Raw genomic sequence first — 22,932 nt, 5'->3', positions numbered from 1 at the left:
CCAGGTCATAATTCACTGCAGGTACTTAGAAGTGCAAAGCTTCTTCTTAAATCTACTGGTTTTTGTTGTTTTTAAACTGGGTTATTTCTGTTTTCCTCTCTGATGCATAGCAAGGTCCCGTCTCTCCTCCGGAATGGAGGCTAATTGAGTCCCCACACTAGTGAGTTCGCTCTAGTTAAGTTTGGCAGTGCGTGTGCGTACTTAATGCCTAGTGAAAAGACAACCGGCAAAAGGACAAACCTAAACAAAAATACACACCTCCCCTTTATCAGGTTCCCTACAAATTGCAGGCACGGACACAATGGAACTCCAGGGGGACTGCAAGCTCCAGAATGCAGCGCGGCCACCTGCACCTGCCGCGTTTCTATTGGGAGGCGCAGAGCGGCTTGGCCTTTGTAGTTCGTATATGCGCTCCCAGGATAGGCTGCTCTGGTGAGAGAGAGGCGGGGCAGGATGTGTCACGTGGGTCCCACTCCCGCCGCCGCGGCCGCCTTCGTCTTTCTCTGTCTCGACTGAGGCAGCCATCTTGCTCTTGCCGCGTGCTGGTGTTGGAGGACCCTCCTTGCTTCAGGTGAGACCCCCGGCGGTCCCGCCACTCCACGGCCATAGGCCGCTGCGCACGGTCTCCCCCCGCCCTCTTCTTCCGACACCCGCCAACCGCTTGTGCTGCCACTTCCGCCGTGGCGCGCTGAGTGGGGGCGGAAGCGGCTGGCTTGGCCTGTCGGTTACCGGCGGCGCAGCTGGGGGTCTGCACCTGAGGGAAGGTCCCCAGCACCACCGCTTTCCGTGGGGGCGAGCGGGCCAGCGCTGTTGCCGCCCAGATCAAGTCCCAGGAGGCAGGTGGTCCCCCGCCTCTGTTCTGTTACTCCTCATTATTCACAACAATAACGCTGTGAGCTTTATACCACCTATCTGCTGTCATCTCGTTTGATCCTCCCACTCGACAGCTAAGGAAACTGAGGCTAGCAAGCCCCGCCCCCGGGCTCTGGAGGTCGTATTCCGTTGCATTGCTCTTCACCTTGTAATGACAGGATTTGTTTACAAGGCTGCCACCCTCTCTGAAACATTGCCTTGCCCGTCATTCTAGCCTTATCACACTGCCTGGTGCATAGTAGGCTGTCAAGAAGTTGATGATTGACCGGCAGGCAGTGTTACACATCTAGTGAATGGTGGTTTCAACTTCCGTTCCCACGGTCTTTCACTGTACCAGCTCTGTCCTTTGAGTGGTAACAATAGTTACCAGTTTTTGAATATCTGCTGTGAGCCATACCCTGTGCTTGATAACTTAATCTTTAACTCTGAAAACTAAAAATACTGTGAAGTATGTGGTGTTACACTTTTTCTAATACGGAAGGAATACAAGTTCAGAGAAGTAAAATATGTTTCTGAAGCTCTAAGCAGTAGATCCTTGATCCTTCTGATTCCAAAGCCTGTGTCTCTCTTAGAGGCCACATAATAAAAAGTCAGGGTTAAAGATTGAATTTATTTTATCTCGTGTAAAAATGAGGTGTGTGTAAGTGCCTACTCTAATGCTTAAAACTTAGGCACTCAGTAAATGTTGGTTATAACCTCATTATTTGCACCGTTTCTTGCATCTTTGAGGAAAAGACTAAAAGATCCTAGGATCCCCAAGGAAGAACTCACGAATCATGGCCTTAAGAGTTATTTTTCCCTTCTGGGCCTAGGAGGACTTTTATTTCCAACTCTGTTAAATTGGAAGGAATGTGAGCTGTTTTGTGTATTTCTGATTTAAACCCTGCTCCTGCTTTCAAGTATTTCAGATGGAATCCTATACAGGACAGAAATAACAGGTACAATAAAAAGAAAGGTTGATTGAGGAACAGGGAGTTAAAGCAGGTGATCTTTGAGGTCTATTCCAGATTCTGAGCTTGACATCTCTTCTCTCATAAACTGAATCCAGTCCACTTTCTTACTTGAATTCCATGCACCCCAACCTGGTAGTAGACAAAGAACCACTTTTCTTCTTCCCCTCCCAACTTTGAACTTCCAGCCTCCCTAGAATGCTTTTTCTCTGAGGTACTCCTTGAGAACAAGTTTTTGATTATACTTATTACCTAGAATGGACTCTGTTCTTGTTTGCACATTGATTTAAAGAGTTAATTTTGTTCTGGCTTTGTTTCAGACAGATCAGGGCTCTATTTTGACTTGCATCTCTTCCATCTCTTCTCTTGGGGATTGATACTTCAGAATGCAGAATAGTCCTAAAAAGTTTATCTTGTATCTGGTTCTAATATTTTCACTTGTCCCCTTTTTTAATAAAAAATTCCTTAGGCTCTTTGTTAGTTCGCTACACCTTCATGGCCGCATTACTTTGAGGACAGTGAATTTTGGTCCTTTACTATAGAAACTGACTGTAGAGATTGGGATTTACATCAGCAAATTTAAGTCAGTGTCAGATTTAAGTGTCAGTGTCAGATTTAAGTTGAGATTGCCACACACTTAAGCTTTTTGATTTTGTACTCTATTCACACTTACTCCTATAAAAGAATTTTTTTAGCTGCTTGAGCATTGTGATACAGTGCTGAGTAAAGATTGAAGAATTGTAAATTCTAAATGTTATTTAGGAACTGGACTTCGCCCTTAAAGCAGAAAGATACACAGGTTTGTATCTTAAGTACAGTGTCAGAATACAGAATGATTAGTACTTACATAATCTTTGATTCTTTCATCTCTAAAATGAAGAAAACAATATCTTTTTCATCTGGAAGATGTTTATAAAGAGTTTAGAGAATCAACCAAAAAGTTTTGACAACAGCCTTACCCTTTATTCCCTCTGCTGTATCTCAGTAGTGATCTGTTGATCTAAGAACAAGTAAAATAAGACTTTTAACGTTGGCTTTTATTTGTTTATATAGTGTGGAATGTTATGACCCATTATAAACTGAAGAACTTTTTTTTCCTTAGTAGGAAAGGGCTGACCAGACTAGGATTCTTGACTTTATAATGAACTTAGAGTTTTCAAAATCAAGATTAGCCTTTAAAAGTTTATTTTTAAGATTCCCCTCTTCCCTGCAAAATTTCATATTAATGTAGCAGAGATAGGTTTTTGTCAAATTGTGCAAGGAGGCATTTTACCTTATGTGCAAGACTGTCTTGACAGTTATGACATACTATGTTAGTGCAAAGGTGTTGAACGAACTCTGTGGAAAGTGCTGCAGAAGCACCGAATGTCTGAAAATCTGGTTCTCTTTTCCTATTATTAACATACCACCTAACCTTGAATATAGGATGCCATGACTACCTCATATCTTGACAGCTAGATAGCCTATCGAATTTTTTTCTTTGTCCAGATTTTTCTTTCTTTTATCTTCTATGATTTAAAAAAATAATACAGAATATGATTTGAGAGAAAAAAAAAAGTTGTGCTAATTTGCTAACAGCTCTCTTCTGTAAAAATCTTTGGGGAAGAAACTGGTGTACCTACAGAGATTTTAGAATTGGTTAGGTTTTATTGAGTACCAAAGTACCGAATTACACTTTTAAGGAGGGATCTTCAAGTAAGTAACTTTGAATCTCAATTCTGTTTTCTGTTTGTATATACAGCTCCCTCTTGGTATTTCTTAATTTTGGTTCTTTTGCTATCTGACTTATGAAGTTAGAAAAAATTATTAATATTTTTTAAAATATAGACAATATTATTATGGTGGTGGTGCATATTACAGGTTCAGTGAACCAGAAGGTACTGTTGTATAAACAGTTATTTTGTTTTGGTAAATAAAACAGTGACTTTAACAAATTTATTTTTCCCCCCCTAGATTTACCAACAGCATGAATCAAGAAAAGTTAGCCAAACTTCAGGCTCAGGTCCGGATAGGGGGCAAGGTGAGTGTGGCATAAGAAAAATTGATAGGAGAATGTGTTATTACCAGATAGTATTATTATTTTGGATTTGTGGTCATTGAAAATCTAAAATTTTTAAAATTAATCAAGATTAAACCACATTCCAATTTGAAAGTAACTTGTCTAGATCTAAAATAGGTAATTAGAAGATATCTCTCTGATGGGTACAATTGAAATAGCCACCTTTGACACTTTTTAACATTCTGGTGGTTAAATGATATGAACAAATTATTTAATCTTGCTAAGCTTCCATTTTTGCATCTGTAAAATAAAAATGATCCTATATAAGATGCTTCTAAATATTAGAGTAATATTTTTAAAACACCTCAAACAGTGTCTGACACAGACTAGACACTTACTAAAAGACAGCTGTTATTATGTTAGACCCACCCTCAGATATTCCTGGATATTGAGGTTACCTTATCTTGACTTGATACCCCTACTGCTTCAGTTAGGTTTACAATGGGAGATGCAAAAGCTAATGGTACCTTTGTTCATTGCTAGGTTTTCCTCCCAAATTGTTACTTGTTTTTCTGTGTTGGTGAATGTGAACATGAGCATTCTTATTCCATGTACTTTGAAACTTAAGGGAGAGTTAGTTCTGATCACTGAAAATCTTTGATTCCCTTCAGTTCCAACCCTGGGCTCAAGGAGAATATTCTACCTTTATCTCTGCTCAATACAATCTTTGTAAAAGGAAAAGCAAGAATAGTATTTACCTCAGACCTAGGGAGGGGATAGGTGGGACAGTGTGTAGCAGCCCCACTCTGTCATTTACTTTTATAATAACTATAGCTCCTGGGGATAGGAACAGGAGAGGGGGAAGGGAAGAAACAACTAGTATTAATACTTTCTCCTTCTTTCCTAGTAATACAGTTATCTGACTCTAGAGTCATAGCAACAAATTCATGTAGCTAAAGTACTAGTCACATTGTAGCAGGAAGTAATGTAATGTATCAGTGCAAAAATTAGGACTATTCAAGAAACACATACCTGGAAGAGCTTGATACAGCACATCACTATTGTATATTTTAAGCCAGAAGGTTGGCACAGTCAGCCAGCTAGTTTATTGAGCAACTGCTATGGGCCAAGCACACAGTAGATAAATAAGTCAAGGTTTCCTGCTCTTGATACAGTTCAGCTTGGAAGGGAGATGCACTCAGAATTACACTGCTACTGCGACTGCTGCTAAGTCGCTTCAGTCGTGTCCGACTCTGTGCGAGCCCACAGACGGCAGCCCACCAGGCTCCCCCGTCCCTGGGATTCTCCAGGCAAGAACACTGGAGTGGGTTGCCATTTCCTTCTCCAATGCATGAAAGTGAAAAGTGAAAGTGAAGTCACTCAGTCATGTCCGACTCTTAGCGACCCCATGGACTGCAGCCTACCAGACTCCTCCGTCCATGGGATTTTCCAGGCAAGAGTACTGGAGTGGGGTGCCATTGCCTTCTCTGCACAATTACGCTACAGAACAGTAAATATTAAAATGAAGTTTAAGGTGCACCTGAGTCAAGGAAGTCATCACTGAGCAGAGATTTGAAGAAGAAACAACAGGTATGAGAACAAGTAGATAGGGTGAAGGGGGAGATTGTTATTCTCACACATGCAAGTGCATATAGGATGCTAAGATGCTTAGTGGATGGCATGATGCTTAGTGGAATGGCTTGCTTTAATTTGTTACAACTAGAGTTTATAATGGATAAAGAATGGCAGCAAATGAAACAGGTAATTTAGAGTCAGATCATAGTTTTGTGTGTCATACTAAGGAGATTAGGATTTTATCCCATAGGCAAGGTCAACTACTGAAGAATTTTAAGAAAAAACAGTAACAGTGATTTTAAAAGGTTGATACTGGCATTGTGGAAAATGAAATAAAACAAGTTGGCATAGAGGAGAAGCTACAGCTTGTAGTACGTGGGACACAAATTTAGAGGTTGTATATGACACAACTTAATGATGGATAGAATGTGGGGAACAGAGGTGAGAGAGGAGTCTAGGATGGCCTCCAAATTTCTAGTTTTAGAGCTATGAAAATTAGGAAGTATAGGAAGAATATTTTGGTGGGCTGATGAGCTTATAGACAAGTTGATTTTAAGGTACATAAGGATCATTTAAGTTGTAACCAGCAAGCAGTTGAATCCGGAACACTTCACAGATTAATGGCCATCTATCTTAATAGTCTCTCTTAGTCCATCCTTTAACTTGATTTCATTACAACCTCTGTTGCTGCTCATGGGGCTCTCTTCCACTCCCACCGGAGTTTCTGAGACTAAGCCTCCTGCCTACCCTTTATAAGGCTGATTTCCTGAGTAGTGTTGGCTCAGGAGTTTAATTCATTGTCTTAAATAGTTTTTCAATGGAAAAAATTATTTAGAGTTTCAAAATATCCATTTAGAAGTGAAGTTTTCCTATCTCAGTAAATAGTATAATTTTCAACCCATTTGCTCAGGTCAAAATTCTAAACATCATTCTAGATTCCGTTTTTCCCTCATATCCCATATTTAGTCCATCAGCAAGTCCTTTTGGTTCTTCTGACTATCTTAGCTCTATCTCCACTGCCACAACCCTCATCTCTCGTCTGGACTTCTACAGTAGCTTCCTGACTGATCTCATTATAGTTCATTTTCCACAGCAACCTCAGTCATCTTTTAGAATCATAAATCAGAACAAACCATTCTCGTGCTTAAAACCTTCCAGTAGCTTCCTATTGCAGTTGATATAAAGCCCAGGTCCTGCTCATGGCACATTAGGCTACGTGATCTGGCCCTTATCAGTCTTTCCGATTTCATTTTCCTCTACCTTTCCCATTATTTATTCTAGTCATACTGGTCTGCTCTGTCTAGAAATGACAGGTTCACTCTTGTTTCATTTTTCTTGGATCCCTCTTCCCGTAAATCTTTTCATAAGTCTCAGCTCATACGCCACCTCTTCAGAGGGACCTTCCCTGAGCATTCTAATAAAGTAGTGCTTTGTCCTGACCCAGTATTCTTGTTGCTATGTTATTTTTTTTTCTTAATACATTTATCCTGTTTGAAATAATCTAATCTGTTTATATATTGATTTTTCCTTCCCATTGTAATGTATGCTCCTTGAAGTAAGAACTTGATCTTTTTCATTCCTAGGTTCTAGGGCTCTAGAACACTCACATAATAGGCATTTACCTGTTAGGTCATAATCTCCAAAGTTTCAGAATATCTTTAGAGGGTGGTAGATAGATAAAAACCTTTCCTTATATTGTTGGAAAGTTGAAGTAAAGCATACTTCAGGTTATTCTGAAGTTAAAATTTTTTTGTTAGAAACCACTTGAAACAATGTGTTAAAATGACAGAGGCTAGATATTGGAAAGAATGAAAAAAATTGGCTAGAAACTAACCTTCAAAAATCTGAGTTAGGCTGACAGTCACAACTCTGTGACTATGAGAAGTCTTTTTAACCATCACTATTAAGTCTGCAATTTTTTATGTGAGGTTTAGGAAGAATATTATGGAGAGGAAGACAAGTGATTACAATCATCAAATGCATGGCATGCTAATACTTTTGTTTGGTTATCTTTCAGGGTACAGCCCGCAGAAAGAAGAAGGTGGTACACAGAACAGCTACAGCTGATGACAAAAAACTTCAGAGTTCTCTAAAAAAACTGGCTGTGAATAATATAGCTGGTATTGAAGAGGTATGATCACTTTGAAAATTGTTATGTGGATAAACAGAACATTCACAAATGATTATCCAGACTTTCAAATGTAACATATCAGCTTAGATGAATCGTATACTCACTTTTTGAAGGACTGGAGCTATTGAATTTGCTTACTGTATAAAATTGGATTGTCAAAAAATGATTTTATTAGATGGTTAAGGAATTCATTATACTTTTCAGACTCAAAGTACTGGGTTGGCCAAAAAGTTCGTTTAGGTTTTTCTGTACTGTCTTACCGGAAAACCTGTACGAACTTTTTGCCAACCCAATATTTGCATATATAACAATTATGGACCTACTCTTTAATTTTAATGTAAAATAAGATTTTTTTCCTAATAATACAGAAATAAGGAAACCCAAAGATTTATTCCAATAAGGTGGACTTTTTTCCCATAAGAGTACCTTTCTCTCTTCACAGACTCTCAAATTATTACTCAAAAAGCTCTCACAGTAGCTTTACATGAATTGCATTTCTTATTAGACCATTTCAAAAACTATTAATTTTAAAATTATTTTATTTTGATGATACTACTTTTCTCAGATCGGAAGCCAAAAATCGATATGCAAGAAAAATCATCATAACACCAACTATTTGTTATCTGTTACCATCTAGATCTACTTCTACCTGATGATTACATTTTTGATAATAGTGTTTAAATTTTAACTACTATCAGATTTCATTACATCATTACCAGGTGTAGTACTACCTCACAAGTTTTAGTAGATTATTAATGCACATGTGCTGTAAAATGTATATCAGAAACAATGCAGGAGGTGAGGATCACTATTAAAGCAATAGAAGAGTAACAAAGAAAAGGCAGTGAAATGGCAAAGTGCCACATATTCTTTCCATCACGGATATATGAACAAATAAATATATTGTTTAAATCTGCTTTATACTTTCAAAATTAATGCACTGATAAAATAGTAGGGAAGGTAAGTCACATGTATCTTTTTTCCTTATAGCTTGATATGGCTGTGCATTCTTACTCTGATAAGTATTAAAACTTTATTTGCAAGTCTTGAAATTAAGCATTTAAAATGCTTTTTTTCCCCCTGAGCTATTAAAAACTTTCATATATTTTCATTGACCTAAAATAATTTCCAGAGAGAGCATTCTCTATCTGGGACATAATTGAGAAAAAGCAAATCTAAGCTTCTCTTTAAAAATTACAGCTTCACTGAAAAAAAAAAAAAAGTTGCAATAATGGACATGAACTCTGATAATATTAAACCTAACCTACTAATAAGTGTTTAGGCAATCTTATATCTTTGCCTATCTTTCTACCCTCCCAACTCCTACCCCTCCCCACTCAATCTCAACACTATTGACACTTTGAACCAAATAATTCTTTATTGTGAAAACTGTCCTATGCATTCTAGGATGTTTGGCAGTATTCTTGGAGTCTCCCCACTAGATCTTCAGTTACGACGACCAAAAATGTCTCCAGACTTTGATGCAGGTCCTTTGGGGGGCAAATCACCCTTTGTTGAAAATACTTCTTTAGAGAGAGGAAAAGATTTTATTTACCTCCTTGAAGTATAGATTTTATCTCCAAGGGCATGCTTTTCTAAATGTTTGATTTTGTTCAGATTTGGAAAACTCTCTGGCTCTTATAATTAATAAAACTTTTAGTGTTTTATAGTGAAGTAACAAACCAGTCAGTTAGCAGTCTCTGATCTCTTCCGAATATAATCAAACCTAATTATAATGCTGTGCTGAGGTCATAGTACTTTTGTAGTTCAAATTATCATACTGAATATTTAATGGTAGTGAATATCTGCTGTATGCCAAGCATTTTGCTAGGCAGTGGTGCATAAGATACTATTCATAGTCTCTGTCCTTTAGAGCCTAACATCTAGTAGGGAAACTAATTAGTCAGCTTAGCCAGATAAACAAAATATGTATTATGCATTTCAGCTCCACGGTATCTCTTTGAATTAGTTATTGTTGGTTACAGATAAGAAAGTTGAGACTTAAGAGAGTCAGGTACCTGCTCAAGATCACATAGCTGGTAAGTGTTGAATTCCAGATTTGAGCTAAGTATGTCAAAACGGGAGTTCATTTTATCCATTTGATTTATCTTGCTTTGGTCTTCTTAGTTACACTTAGGCCCACTCTTGACCTTTCCCTCTCCTCCTGCCCCTCTTTCCTCTCCATTCTTCCAAAGTCCCACCAAAGAAAGGGACAGTACCTGCCTTATCCTGTATTATTGAGTACCTGCCATGCAGAATTCATTACTTACACCATCATAGATAAATGAAATTCCCAAAAGTATTTCTAAGGACATTGCTTTTTCTCCTTTTCAGGTATTAATGTAGGTGTTATTTTGTCCCAGAAGTCTTCCTGATAGCACACATACACATTTATGCAAAGAGAGGTTAGATGCCTTTCTTACGTACCTCCATAATGCCCTGTATTTAATTTTATTACAGCATATATTAAACTATATTGTTAATTCATTTTTGTTGGTGTTGCCAATGCAATTCTGTTTGGGGAGTCATAGCTCCAAAATGTTGCACAGAAAATTAATGGCACATATAGGCATATACCGATGCAATGGACATGAACTTGGGCAAACTTAGGGAGATAGTGAGGTTCAGGGAGGCCTGGTGTGCTGCAGTCCATGGGGTCACAAAGAGTCAGACACAACTGGACGACTGGAAACAATAGCAACAGTAGGCATGTACACACTCTTGTTGCACCCCTACCTCCATATGGGTACACAAGTGACGTCTTCCAGTCCTCACAGACTAGTTATATAGAGAAAATACAGGTAAAGAAAATTAACAACATGAAGTAACAGCTATAAAATTTCTGAATGCTTGAGCCTAAAATGGGAAGTTTTACTTTTTTCCTTCTTTCCCTCTTTCTAAAATTGATTTTTTGAGAACCAAGATATTTGTACTTTATATAACACTTTGCAGATCTAAAATAATTTTATTTAGGCATATCTAGTATATAATCTGGTTTGCCTCAAACATTACATTTGTGTTACTATAATTAAACAATTTTTTTCTTCAAGAAAATGATGACACACACTTTAAAAACTTTAAAAACAGAAAAAAGAAACTACTACCTTAAATGTATACATGAAAACATGCAGTTTTCAGAAACATTAAAATAGGAAAAAATATATATGTCTTAGAATAAACACATTAATTACAGTTTGGGCTGTTTTGAACTTTTTCAAAGTGCTAAACTCTGGAATATACTATCTTCTGGGGTTTTGGCAGTTTAAGGAAAGTAGATAAAAACTTTTGAAAAGAGCAGATAGGAATGGTAAGAGAAGATAGCAATGGTAACATTTTAAGACAAAAATAACATTACTATGTTTTCTATCCTTTGACCTTCAAAACATCAAACCAGTAGAAAGTAATCAGTTTGGTGGCTTGGGCACAGAGAGATCAGTGGTGGGTTTCAAAAACTCATTGCACTTTTGCCTAGTAAAATTCTAACCTTACTTTCTAGGCCTTCAGTATTGGCAATTATTTTTTCCTCTCCTAATGCTTAATTTATGTCCTCTTCAAATATGTAAAAGCTAAAGGACTGTTTGAATTAAGAGGGATTTCACTGATCTTTATGTATTAATTAGTTGTTGATTTGAGGTAATAAGTTTAATTGTATGTAGATTTCTTTGATCTGTCACCAAAGACAGAAATCCAAAGCTGTCAGAAAGGGGCAGGGGAGTGCCAAAGACTGTTTCATACAAAGAAGCCAAGTAACTAACCAGGTTTTAGGAAGGAATGCCTATGTGAACTCTGAGAGTATAATCCAGAACTCAGTTCCTGAAAAATTCTTACGTTCTATGGCAGTTGAAGATACTTAGATGTGCTGCTTCTTTAGTAATCTGATGGAATATAGAGACGGTGTTGTCACCCTGGTGATAACATGAATCTATCAAAAGTAGAATCTGTTTTCTTTTCTCAGAGACGATTGATTTTATCTGATGTATTTGGTAAGAAATGTCACCAAAAATCTGCTTCTCTGGTTCAGATGCTTTAGTTGCTTCATGGAGTTTTACTGTTATCTTCAGAGGACAGCTTCTATCTTAATTAAGGTATACTCTGTCCCTGTGAAACCTTCCCTTCTTTCCAGGCATAATAATCAACACTTTCTCTGTCCTTCCACTCCCCTTAACTTAAATTGCTCTGCTAGAATATGTTTATTATTATCACCTCATATTGTAAGGTATGATTACTTTCTTATTAACCAAGTAGTGTGTTTGCCGTAGTCTCTTGATTACAAGAGTCTTGACAGCAGGAACTGTGTTTATTCATCATTTATAGTCTATAGCATGCTGACTCCCATGGACATCCCAGGTTTCTTGGGGCCTGTTAAATGTAAGAGATACTGATTATTCTAGGTGAAATTGTTTAGCAAGAAGTTAGTCATAGAGAGCTGGAGCTCAGGAGAAAACTTAGGACTGGGAATTTAAATTTTGTAATTGTACACATAAGTTTTACTGTTCGTATTTTCCTTTTCTTGAACCACTTGTACAGCAAAAGGACTTAAAGTTCCTAAAGTTACTGGTTGACCCTTACTGTAGTTCCTTCTTCCTTCAACCTAGAGCGTCAGGTGCAATGGGTGTACAGCTCTGAGTGCAGGAGAATTAAAGAGGAGCACTCTGTCCCATTGACCTTATTATTACATGGCAGTCTTAGTTTCTTTGGATATCTTGCCTTTTTTTTTTCGGCCGTGCTGCCAGCAGGTGGGATCTTAGTTCACTAAGCAGGGATCGAACCCATACCCCTCAGTGGAGCATGGAGTCTTAACAATGGGACTACAAGGGAAGTCCCAAATACCCTGCTTTTTTGGTTTTTTGTTTTTCCACATTTTTATGTGGAAATAAACATAGCATAAAATCTGCCATTTTAACCTTTTTTTCTGTTCCCTATGTGCAAATCCTTTTTTAACCATTTAAAATTAAAAAAAAAAAATTTAACTATTTAAAATTTTTTAACCATTTAAAAAATTGAATTATAGTAATTTACAACATTGTCTTAGTTTCAAATGTACACCAGAGTGATTCAGTCATATATATAATGACTGAATTACTTCACTTAACTTGATAATTTCTAGGTCTATCTATATTGCTGCAGATGGCATTGTTTCATCCTTTTTATGGCTGAGTAATATTCCATTGTGTGTATATTCCACACCTTCTTTATCTGTTCATCTGTTGATGGATGTTTAGGTTGTTTCCATGTCTTGACTCTGGTAAATTGTGTTCCTTTGAACATTGGGATACATGTATCTTTTCAAATTAGAGTTTTGTCCAGATATATGTCCAGGAATGGGATTACTGGATCATATGGTAACTCTATTTTTAGTTTTTTGAGAAACCTCTGTACTGTTCTGCATAGGGGATGCACCAATTTACACTCCCATGTAGGAGGGTTCCCTTTTTCTCTACAGCCTCTCCAGCATTTATTATTTGTAGGCTTTTTAATGATGGCTTATGAGGTGATACTTCATTGTAGTTTTAACTTGCATTTCTCTAATATTTAGCAGTATTGAACATCTTTCCATGTGCCTTCTGGCCATCTGTATAATATCTTCTTTGAAGAAATGTCTATTTAGGTCTTCTGTCCATTTGTTGATTAGGTTATTTGGTTTTTGTTTTGGTTTTGATATTAAGCTGTTTATTTTGGAAACTGATCCCTTGTTGATAACATTTGTAAATATTTTCTCCCATTGATTAGGCTGCCTTTTCATTTTGTTTATGGTTTCCTTTGCTGTGCAAAAGTTTTTGAGTTTAATTAGGTCTCATTTGTTTATTTTTGTTTTTATTTCCATTACTCTAGGAGTCAGATCCAAACAAATAATGCTGAAATTACATTGAGGAGTGTTCTACCTGGGTTTTCCTCTAGGAGTTATATAGTATCCAGTCTTACATTTAGATCTTTAATCCATTTTGAGTTTATTTTTGTATATGGTGTGTTCTTTTACATGTAGATGTCCGGTTTTCCCACTGTCTTTTTTCCCATTGTATATTTTTGCCTTCTTTGTCATAGGTTAATTAACCAAAAGTGCGTGGGTTTATTTCTGGATTTCCAATTCTCTTCCATTGATCTGTGTGTCTGTTTTCTTGCCGGTATCATGCAGTTTTTTTTTTAATGGCTGCACTGGGTTTTCGTTCTATGTGTAGGCTTTCTCTAGTTGCAGTGAGCAGGGGCTACTCTGTGTTTGTGGGGCACTGGCTTCTCATTGTGGTGGCTTCTTTGTTGTGGAGCATGGGCTGTAGGTGCACAGACTTCAGTAGTTGTGGTGCATGGGCTCAGTCATTGCAGCTCATGGGCTCCAGAGTATGGGCTCAATAGTTGTGGTACATGGGTTTTGTTGCCCTGTGTCATGTGGGATCTTCCTGGACCAGGGATCGAACCAGTGTCCCTTGCATTATGAGGCAGATTCTTAACCACTGGACCACCAGGGAAACCTAGTATCAACTGTTTTGATTACTGTAGCTTTGTAATGTAGTCTGAAGTCAAGGAGCTTGATTCCTCCAGCTCCATTCTTCTTCCTCAAGATTGTTTTGACTATTCAGGATCTTTAATTTCCATACAAGTTAAAAATTTTTTTGTTCCAGTTCCATGAAAAACACCATTGTTAATTTGATAGGGATTGTATTGAATCTATAGATTGCCTTGGGTGATGTGGTCATTTTGACAAGTATGGCCTCCCAATCCAAGAATATGATATCTTCTCATCTGTTTGTGTTATCTTCAATTTCTTTCATTAGCATCATAATAGTTTTTAGAGTATAGATCTTTTGCCTCCCTAGGGAGGTTTATTCCTAGGTATTTTATTCTTTTTGATGTGATAGTAAATGGGATTGTTTCCTTAATTTCTCTTTCTGATATTTCATATTAGTGTATAGAAATGTAACAGATTTCTGTATATTAATTTTGTATCCTGCAACTTTACCAAATTCATTGATGAGCTATAGTAATTTTTCAGTGACATCTTTAGGATTTTCTTTGAATACTACTGTCATGTCATCAGCAAACAGTGACAGTTTTATGACTTTTTTTCCATTTTGGATTCCTTTTTTTTCTCTTTTTCTTTTCTGATTGCTGTGGCTGGGACTTCCAAAACTATGTTGAATAAAAATGGTGAGAGTGAGTATCCCTGTCTTGTTCCTGATTTTAAAGGAAATGCTTTCAGCTTTTCACCATTGAGTATGATGTTAACTGTGGGTTTATCATATGTGGCCTTTATTATGTTGCAGTAAGTCACCTATATGCCCACATTCTGGAGAGTTCTCAATGTAAATGGATGTTGAATTTTATCAGGAGCTTTTTCAGCATCTGTTGAGATGTCCTATGCTTTTTATTCCTCAGTTTGTTAATATGGACTGCCAGGGAATGCCCTACCCTTTTTTCTTTTTTCTTTTTTTTTTCCTTTTTTCTTTTTTTTTTCCTTTTTTCTTTTACAGATGATTTCACCTGTTATCCTGCTTCCTCTTCATCATCATTTCACTGATACTCTGTAGCATTTGCCAACACTCTCCTTAAAATTTTGTGCTTTGCTTCTTGCCCTTTCTCCTCCTTTGTTTTATCCTTATTTCTTTTGGTGTCTCCTTTTCTTTCCCACCTCACTGAAACTATTATTTCCACAAAATTTTGTCATTACTATATTTGCTTCATTAGTTCTCAGATTGGTCTTGGGACCACTTTTTTTCAGAATTATATAGGTTGCTTTTAAAAGTTCACACTCATCAGTCCACTGGAGAGCTCCAGAATTAGATTTCCATTTTAAGCATTTGTAAGTATACAATTCAGTGACATTAATTACACTCACAGTGTTTTACAACCAGCACCATTGTCTATTTCCACAATTTTTCATAATCCCAAATAGAAACTCTGTACCCGGGGACTTGCCTGGTGGTCCAGTGGCTGGGACTCTGCAGTCCCAATGCAGGGGGCCTGGGTTCGATCCCTGGGTGGGGAACTAGATCCCACATGCGGCAACTACAGATTCCAAGTGCTACAACGGAGACTCAGCACAGCTCAATAAATACTTTTTTTAAAAAAAGAAGAAACTCTGTACCCATTAGAAGTAATAACTCCTCATTCCTCTTTCTCCCAGCCTCTGATAATTTCTAACCTACTTTTTCTTTGTCTTACCTGTTACAGATATTTCATGGAAGTGGAATCATAAAATAGTTGTCCTTTCATGTCTGACTTACTTCACTTAGCTTGTTTTCAAGATTTATGTGTGTTTAATGTGTATCAGAACTTTACTCCTTTTATTGCTGCATAATATTCCATTCTGTGGGTAATACCACATATTATCCACTTGTTTATTGAGAAACATCTTTTGTTTTTAAAACAGCTTCCCCCCCAGTTATAACTTTTACAGAAAGTTAGGGGTATACAAAAAATATGAAAAAATATTAATATTCAATCATAGCTCCATTACTCAGAAATAATTATTATTAGTTGTGTCTTTATTATTATTATTATTAGTGTCTTTCTTTCCCATCTTTATATGCATATATACTTAACATATCTGAGACTACAGCTAGATGTACAATTTAAAACCCTTCCATTTTTGAATAGTATTATAAAAATTGTTTCCTGTCAGTAAAAAACTCTTAAGCATCAGTCTAAGTGTCTGTATATATTCCAATATGTGAACATAGCATATTTTAACATTTTTTCTTATTTATTATGCATTATAATGCTGTGATAGTAAAGAATCCCATATTAGACTCATACATACATAAATATTTATCTTCATTTCTGATTTCCTCCAGACAGATTCTTGGAAATGTAGTTACTGACTGAAAGATCATTAGTATTTTTAGAACTTTTCATCCATATTGCCAAATTGATTTTCAGAAAGGGTATGCCATTTTACACTATCTACAGCATAGCTACAGAGAATCCATCTCATCAGATTCTTGCCACTAGAGCATAAGGGAAAATGATCCCAGCATTATCATATAGTCTAATGATATCTGTTAACTTTCACTCTTATCAATAATAATAGGTTATGCCTCATACTAGCCAGAAATAAGCAAGAGCTTAGAAGGATTCAATGTGAAAGATGCTGACTTATGGGAATGCAGAGGCCATAATCTTCAAAATCTGACATCCTTTAGCCTTACAAAATCCAGACACTTATGTGCCTTATTCTTAAAATGTTTATTATTTCACCTCCATTAAAATATAACAGGAAGACAATAGAAGATTAATTTTCTGATAAACATTTAAGTACCACTACATATAAGAAGGAGTAGCAATAAAACTTGATATTAAGACAGCTGTCAATTATGAACTGCAGCGAACTGGCCTAATGGGGACTTGGAGACACACACACACAAAAAATCACATAGCAGAATTTAAATTTCCTCTCTGAACTGAGAGGGCAGTTACCAGCAAGAGCTGTGGGGTCAATTATAACTTTGTAAGCTTCTTTATAGCCACAAAAACTTACCCACCGTGTAGTAAAGCATCTAGAAGGCTGCTGTGGTTAATGTATGTACCCTATTCAAAGGCTAGCAGTGGCAGGGGTTGCTAAGGTTTTGATAGTATAATTGGGCCACCCAGCAGTTGCCTGGATTCTGTAGAGCATTTGGGCTCACTCAGAAAGGGCAGAACAGTAGGAAAAGACAGGCCTAAAAATAGCCCCAGAGGTTCTGGGAATCTCCATTGGAGGAACTATTGTTGCTATTTCTAAACCTTAACATGACCCCTCATCTACCATTTGAGGTATTGAGGTCTGATAGCATCCATGATTTCAGAATAAGCTGTATAAGAGGTGTTGATTCATTCAGCAAATTTGAGTGACTGTTATGTCACTTGAGGGAATGCTGTGTCTCATAAGACAGTGACCTCTAATCTCAAGGAATTCCTCTTGTAGTAAGGTCAAAGATTACAAACACAATTATACTACAAGATAATTTTGTATAGTATCAGTTTTCATGAAGTCAGAAGGTACATAAACCACCTTAAGTTTTCACATAGAAAGAAGCACCTGACCCATGTCTTGGATAAATGGGAACTTGCAATGTGGAGAAGCAGGAAAATGTTCTTCTAAACAGTGAAAACAGCATATGTAAATACACTATACATGGGAGGACGTAGTAGTTTCTGGTAACTTCAAAACATGTCAGTATTATTCGAGTGAAAAATAAGAGCAAGGGCATCTGGAGTTCTGAACTGGGGTAAAAAAAAAAAAAAAAAAAAGCCTCTTCCTCTCTAATTCAAGTAGCATTCTTTACCTCAGCTACCTGTTAAGTGGAAAAAGCACTGTGACATAAAGGGGATACTTGATTGATTGAAAAAGGGACCTGAGAGCTGGTATGGTATCTAGTTTAACAGTCAGTTCCTTGTCCTTATACTATATATAGGTTGTATGATTTAACGTAGACCAAACAGCAGTAAAATCACTGGAGAAAGTGAGGTCTTCATATGAAATGCATACAGTTTGCTTTGTTAATTCAACAAATTCCTTATCCTTCCTTTTGCCTCTAAAAGAGTTGGGAAGTGTCTTGTTCATCTTACTTGCTCAATAATTAATCCTTTGATAGTTCTAATAGCCTGTATCTAGGAGCCTTATATAACCATGTTATTTGCTCAGTAGAGGGGAAGGAATGTTAGACTGAAATAAAAGATTCTGGCCTTTATAACCTCTAGTATTTCATTCTATCTACTCTAAAATTAAATTCTCCACCTGTTTCTGGACCTTTCTATTCATGAAGTTACATCTTTTACACAACCTCATTTAAAACAACCATTAATAAATTTCTATTTTACAATCTGACATGGAATAGATATGGCATATATTATTCATATATCTGCTGTTACTTAACCTGTACTCTGAGATGAATAATTCTCTGACAAGCTTTTATGGTGCCATACAATTGAATTTTTATAGACAAATAGGTGTTTAAGAATGTGAATGACATCATAGAAAAGAAACTAAATATAAAGTTGGGAAACCTAGGTTTAAGTTCTGAGTTTGCACATAATCGGTTATTTATCCTTGGGTATATTGCTTACTGAACAACAGTATTGCTTAACCAAGAACTCTTATCATTAGTATTTATTTCTTTAACAAGAGATTTGAACTAGGAGACCTCTAAGTTCAACAAATATATGGCCTGACTTTTCTTGAGCAGTCCTGATTTTAAATCTCTTGTGACTGTAATGTTTGTAAATAAAATATATCTCATATTCCAATGTTGAGACACTTTTCACCCCTGGTAGTGTTATAGAAGTCATTTATTAAGTTAAGTGATGGGTCTTGATTTGGAAAAACATAGTCCTACCATATCTTTATTCTTTTCCCATACTAAAATTATGTGATTCTGGGACAGATCCAGAAAAGCATCCCATTTCACATCTACTTTGCCACTGCTGCCTGCTCACGCCATTCCTCTCATACTTTAAGCTACTTTTTCATTGAACTTTTCTACCTACACAATAATTATCTTCAGAAGTACATAGTTTATTTTTTTCTAAAGTTAACATAAATTAATTTTAACTCATGATTTTTGTTCAGTTGGATTGAATGCTTACTCTGTATAGTATTTGTGGGATTTAGTTACAGTTTTCTAGGGGACTTGCCTTTATTTTCTCTGTGTTCCAGGTCTTGCCTGAAATTTAGAAGCCCCTTTCTTCCCCTTCCTTTCTGGTGCTGTGTGTCAGTGGTGGTGATCACCTCTGAGGAAGAAAAGCCCACTTCCACTGACCATGGAGAACACTCAGCATCTCTGCTTGATTGTGACAAGGGCAGTTTTTGGATGGACCATGAAATGCTTCTAAAGTAGCCAAGAATTAACTCTCCTAATCTTTTTGTTTAATAAGCATGTTACCACCAAGGTAACTTACCCAGTGAAGTCAACTGCATAGTGTAATCACATTATTTACACATTTAACTTACATGCAAATATAATACATAGGGCTCTACTAAAACACAGCAAAAGTGAGAGAGAAAAATAACATTTTACATAGTGCACACACATTCAACCTTCCTTTTCAGTGAGTCCCAAGCAATGGATGAGATTAAATCTGAAGCGGTTCATATTGAAGAAAGCTATTGAAAGAATATGGAGATGATTTTAAGGGTTTCCTAGCAACTGATAAATGTTCAGATGGCTAGACAACTAAGTGGGAGAACTTCTTGTCATTTACAAGGGTTATTGAAGGTTGTTGAGAAGCTTTACTTAAAAGGATTAGAGGAACTGACAAAATCTCCTACAAAGAATGACATGAGGAAAACAAGTTGAAACTTTTGTAAATTTACTAGGTATTCAAGAGTAAAACCCTGATTGATTAAATTTCTGAGTGTTCTTTATGGGTTTTCAGTGGTTATTTTTACAATACACTATTATCTCCTTACCACCTGTTCCATAAGTAAGATGCTAACTATTGTACAGATACAGTAGTATCTGTATGGATTTAGTTTGATAGTGTAAATTGAGTAACGGGTAATTTCATTAAGAAGCCAATTCTTGGCTGATAACTACCTTTTTTAAAAAATGTGGGCATGATCTTCCTTCTCATAGTAGAAATCTTTGAATTTAAAATCTAGATTCTAGGGATTCCCTGGCAGTCCAGCAGCTAGGACATGGCATTTTCACTGTTTTGGACCCAGGTTCATTCCCTAGGCAGGGAACTAAGATCTTGCAAGTCATGTGGCACGTCCAATAACAACAAAATAATAGAATCTAGATTCTATAATAAAGCGATTATTTCTTTACCATTCTAGTAATTTGTGCCATAAACACCATTTTACTTTGTTGCTAGGGTGTTTTTCCACCCAAATTCACTGCTTAGATAATTATTACATCGGGATTGCAAAACCACCTACCAGGTAAAAAACAAGAATTGTTTTTAATTGTTTTTTAAACAGATGTTTTTGAGTTGTACCAAATATGTGAAATACATTTTTTTCTGTGATCATACAGGTGAACATGATTAAAGATGATGGGACAGTTATTCATTTCAACAATCCCAAAGTCCAAGCTTCCCTTTCTGCCAACACCTTTGCAATTACCGGCCATGCAGAAGCCAAACCAATCACAGAAATGCTTCCTGGAATATTAAGTCAGCTTGGTGCTGACAGCTTAACAAGTCTTAGGAAGTTAGCTGAACAGTTCCCTCGGCAAGGTGAGATTTCAGTGTAGTGCCTTTTTCCCTTCTCATCTTACTTAAAGAACCTAATGATTTAAAGGTATCTATGTCATGCTGAAAGGATTTGCCTGTTCATAAATTTTACTTTTATAATGTTACTTGTATGCTTCATAAATTTTTGAGTTTGTTCCTTTAATGATTAATGGAGTGCAGTCTATAGACTCTTCGGATACATTTAGTAGTAATATAGAGAGTTGGGAGGTAATTACCTAAGAGGAAAGTACCAGGATCTGCAGGCTATTTTATAAATAGTTGATTTGGTATTTACTTCTGACTAATAACAAGAAGATAGTGATATCACACAGAACTGTATTTTCATTTAATATTGTTGATTATACTACAAATGCAGCAACTGTAAGTTCTGAATGTCCATGATAGTCCTGGTTTCAAATTTGTCTTGTCATTCTTGAAAATCAGAGCCTTTTATTTCAGTGTTCATTCTACAAAGCTCGATACTTTTATGCCAAATGAGATAGAAAAAAATCTTGAATGTTGAATTTTTTATTTGAAGAATATGGAATTTGGAAAAGAAATTTAACTATAATGTTTTTATTTAAACTCGCCTAAATTATTCCATTTTGCATGTTGTACCTTCACTACACATTGAGATTGCCAACCATATTGAGTGTATATCTAAAGAAGCAAAACTTCTATTAATTTTTGTATTAAATAGAAAATATGGCATTTAGATTAGACAATATTTAGCTTCTCCTGAACAGCTATGTAAGATTTGTTTCTATAAACTATGTAGACAGGCAAAAAAGATAAACATTGTAAGTGTTCCATAAAGGTCTTTGTTCTCAGTGACTAATTTTAAAGTAAACTTTTTGTAGTGCTGGATAGCAAAACCCCAAAACCAGAAGACATTGATGAGGAGGAGGATGATGTTCCAGGTAAGTGACCTTTCTTTAGTTTTAAGACTTTTAGCATCCTGTTTATCTCATTTAATTCACTGTGATGATATTTCAGTTTTTTGTTGATGGTGAGCTTGTGAATTTAAATGGATTCATAATGATGTGCATTCAGTCTAAAGAAAAAATCCTCCCGTTTAAAATGTGGAATCAGAAATCGTCACACAAAGCTCTGCTGCATTTACTGAGTTAGAATATACCTTTATTAAATTGGAATCACTGTAATTATAAATTTACGTTATAGCATTTCTGTAGAAATTATGATTGGCATATGAAAACGCTGTTCACCTTAGTAGTTTGCTTAGGCAAAAAAGGACTAACATTTCCTTAAGGTTTCTATTTTAAGCAGAAATTGAACCATTATCAGTGAAATGCCCCCAATTCGTTTCCGCCTCTTGTCCTGTGTCTTTTCAGGCTAATTCTGGTAGCAGTATTTGTTGAGCCAGAAGATAGGGATTGCATTTACTTTTTTTTGTATATTTAACTCATTAACTTTTTTTTTTTTCAGATCTCGTAGAAAATTTTGATGAGGCATCAAAGAATGAAGCTAACTAAGATCTTTTCTGATTTTTGGAAGCTGGCATGGACTAGATTTAACAAATCAGCTATGTGGTTCCAAAGTTTTACAGACACGGAGAACATCAACTGTTACTAGTTCAGTAATATAAATATTTTGTATATTAATAATGCTGTTTATTCAGCAATTTTTGGTCATTTAATTTTGCATTTTGCACTTCCTCCCAGGATCTATTCTTTGGTCAAAATATGAAGTGTTGGTGCAGTTTGAGGGTCTTTTGGTTTTTGATTCATGGTTTTTTTGTTTTTTGTTGGGGTATTTTAGTTGTGTGTATGTGTGTATGTGTGTGTGTGGATATGTGTGTATACAGTGGAGAGCAAATTGGAAAACAGTTTTATTTATCCTCCTCCTTACCCCAGTAGAAATAAAACAAATCTTTACATTTGTTACTTTTTATTTTTTCTAATGATGCACAGAATTAATAAAAAGTGAGGGTCTTGGATTTCAAATCTGAGAAGATTTTACCCTTGGAGGTTTTGGTTTTAATTTGCTTGGTTAACATATTTCTCATATATTTTTCTGGGCTTAAAATGTCTTGAGATATTTTGCCACCAGCTACAGGCTGGCTTGATGGGTAGCATATCTTTGGTGCAGTTGCCTTAGATTCACTTACCTAGTTAGACCCAGAAGAACTTCTTCTACTAGCTTTCTTTCTGAATGCCTTGTTTCCTCTCCCCTCGGTCTCCAAATGGCCTGGTCAGCCTGTAGCAATGCTCTTCCTCATCTTCCATCTAGCTTGAGAA

At 36.4% G+C, this 22,932-nt stretch overlaps 1 protein-coding gene across 3 annotated transcripts; it reads left to right on the top strand.

Moving 5' to 3' along the window:
• The first annotated feature begins 443 nt into the window (after window positions 1-443).
• On the top strand, window positions 444-22,574 carry BTF3L4 (basic transcription factor 3 like 4). 3 transcript variants are annotated; one of them, XM_043461336.1, is made up of 7 exons: window positions 545-571; window positions 2,586-2,622; window positions 3,777-3,843; window positions 7,415-7,528; window positions 20,476-20,677; window positions 21,535-21,594; window positions 22,121-22,574. In XM_043461336.1, exons 3-7 carry the CDS (start codon window positions 3,790-3,792, stop codon window positions 22,165-22,167), a joined length of 477 nt encoding a protein of 158 aa, XP_043317271.1. In that variant the 5' UTR covers window positions 545-571; window positions 2,586-2,622; window positions 3,777-3,789; the 3' UTR covers window positions 22,168-22,574. The 3 variants fall into 3 exon arrangements, with proteins under 3 accessions (XP_043317273.1, XP_043317270.1, XP_043317271.1); XM_043461335.1 differs by lacking the exon at window positions 2,586-2,622 and having other exon boundaries at window positions 461-571; XM_043461338.1 differs by lacking the exons at window positions 2,586-2,622; window positions 3,777-3,843 and having other exon boundaries at window positions 444-571.
• Window positions 22,575-22,932: the final 358 nt, after the last annotated feature.

Source organism: Cervus canadensis, chromosome 2 (genome assembly GCF_019320065.1).
Source record: "Cervus canadensis isolate Bull #8, Minnesota chromosome 2, ASM1932006v1, whole genome shotgun sequence".
In the NCBI taxonomy this organism is placed as follows: Eukaryota; Metazoa; Chordata; class Mammalia; order Artiodactyla; family Cervidae; genus Cervus; species Cervus canadensis.
Note: the sequence above shows the minus strand (reverse complement) of the source record. Positions and strands in the feature narration are given on the sequence as shown.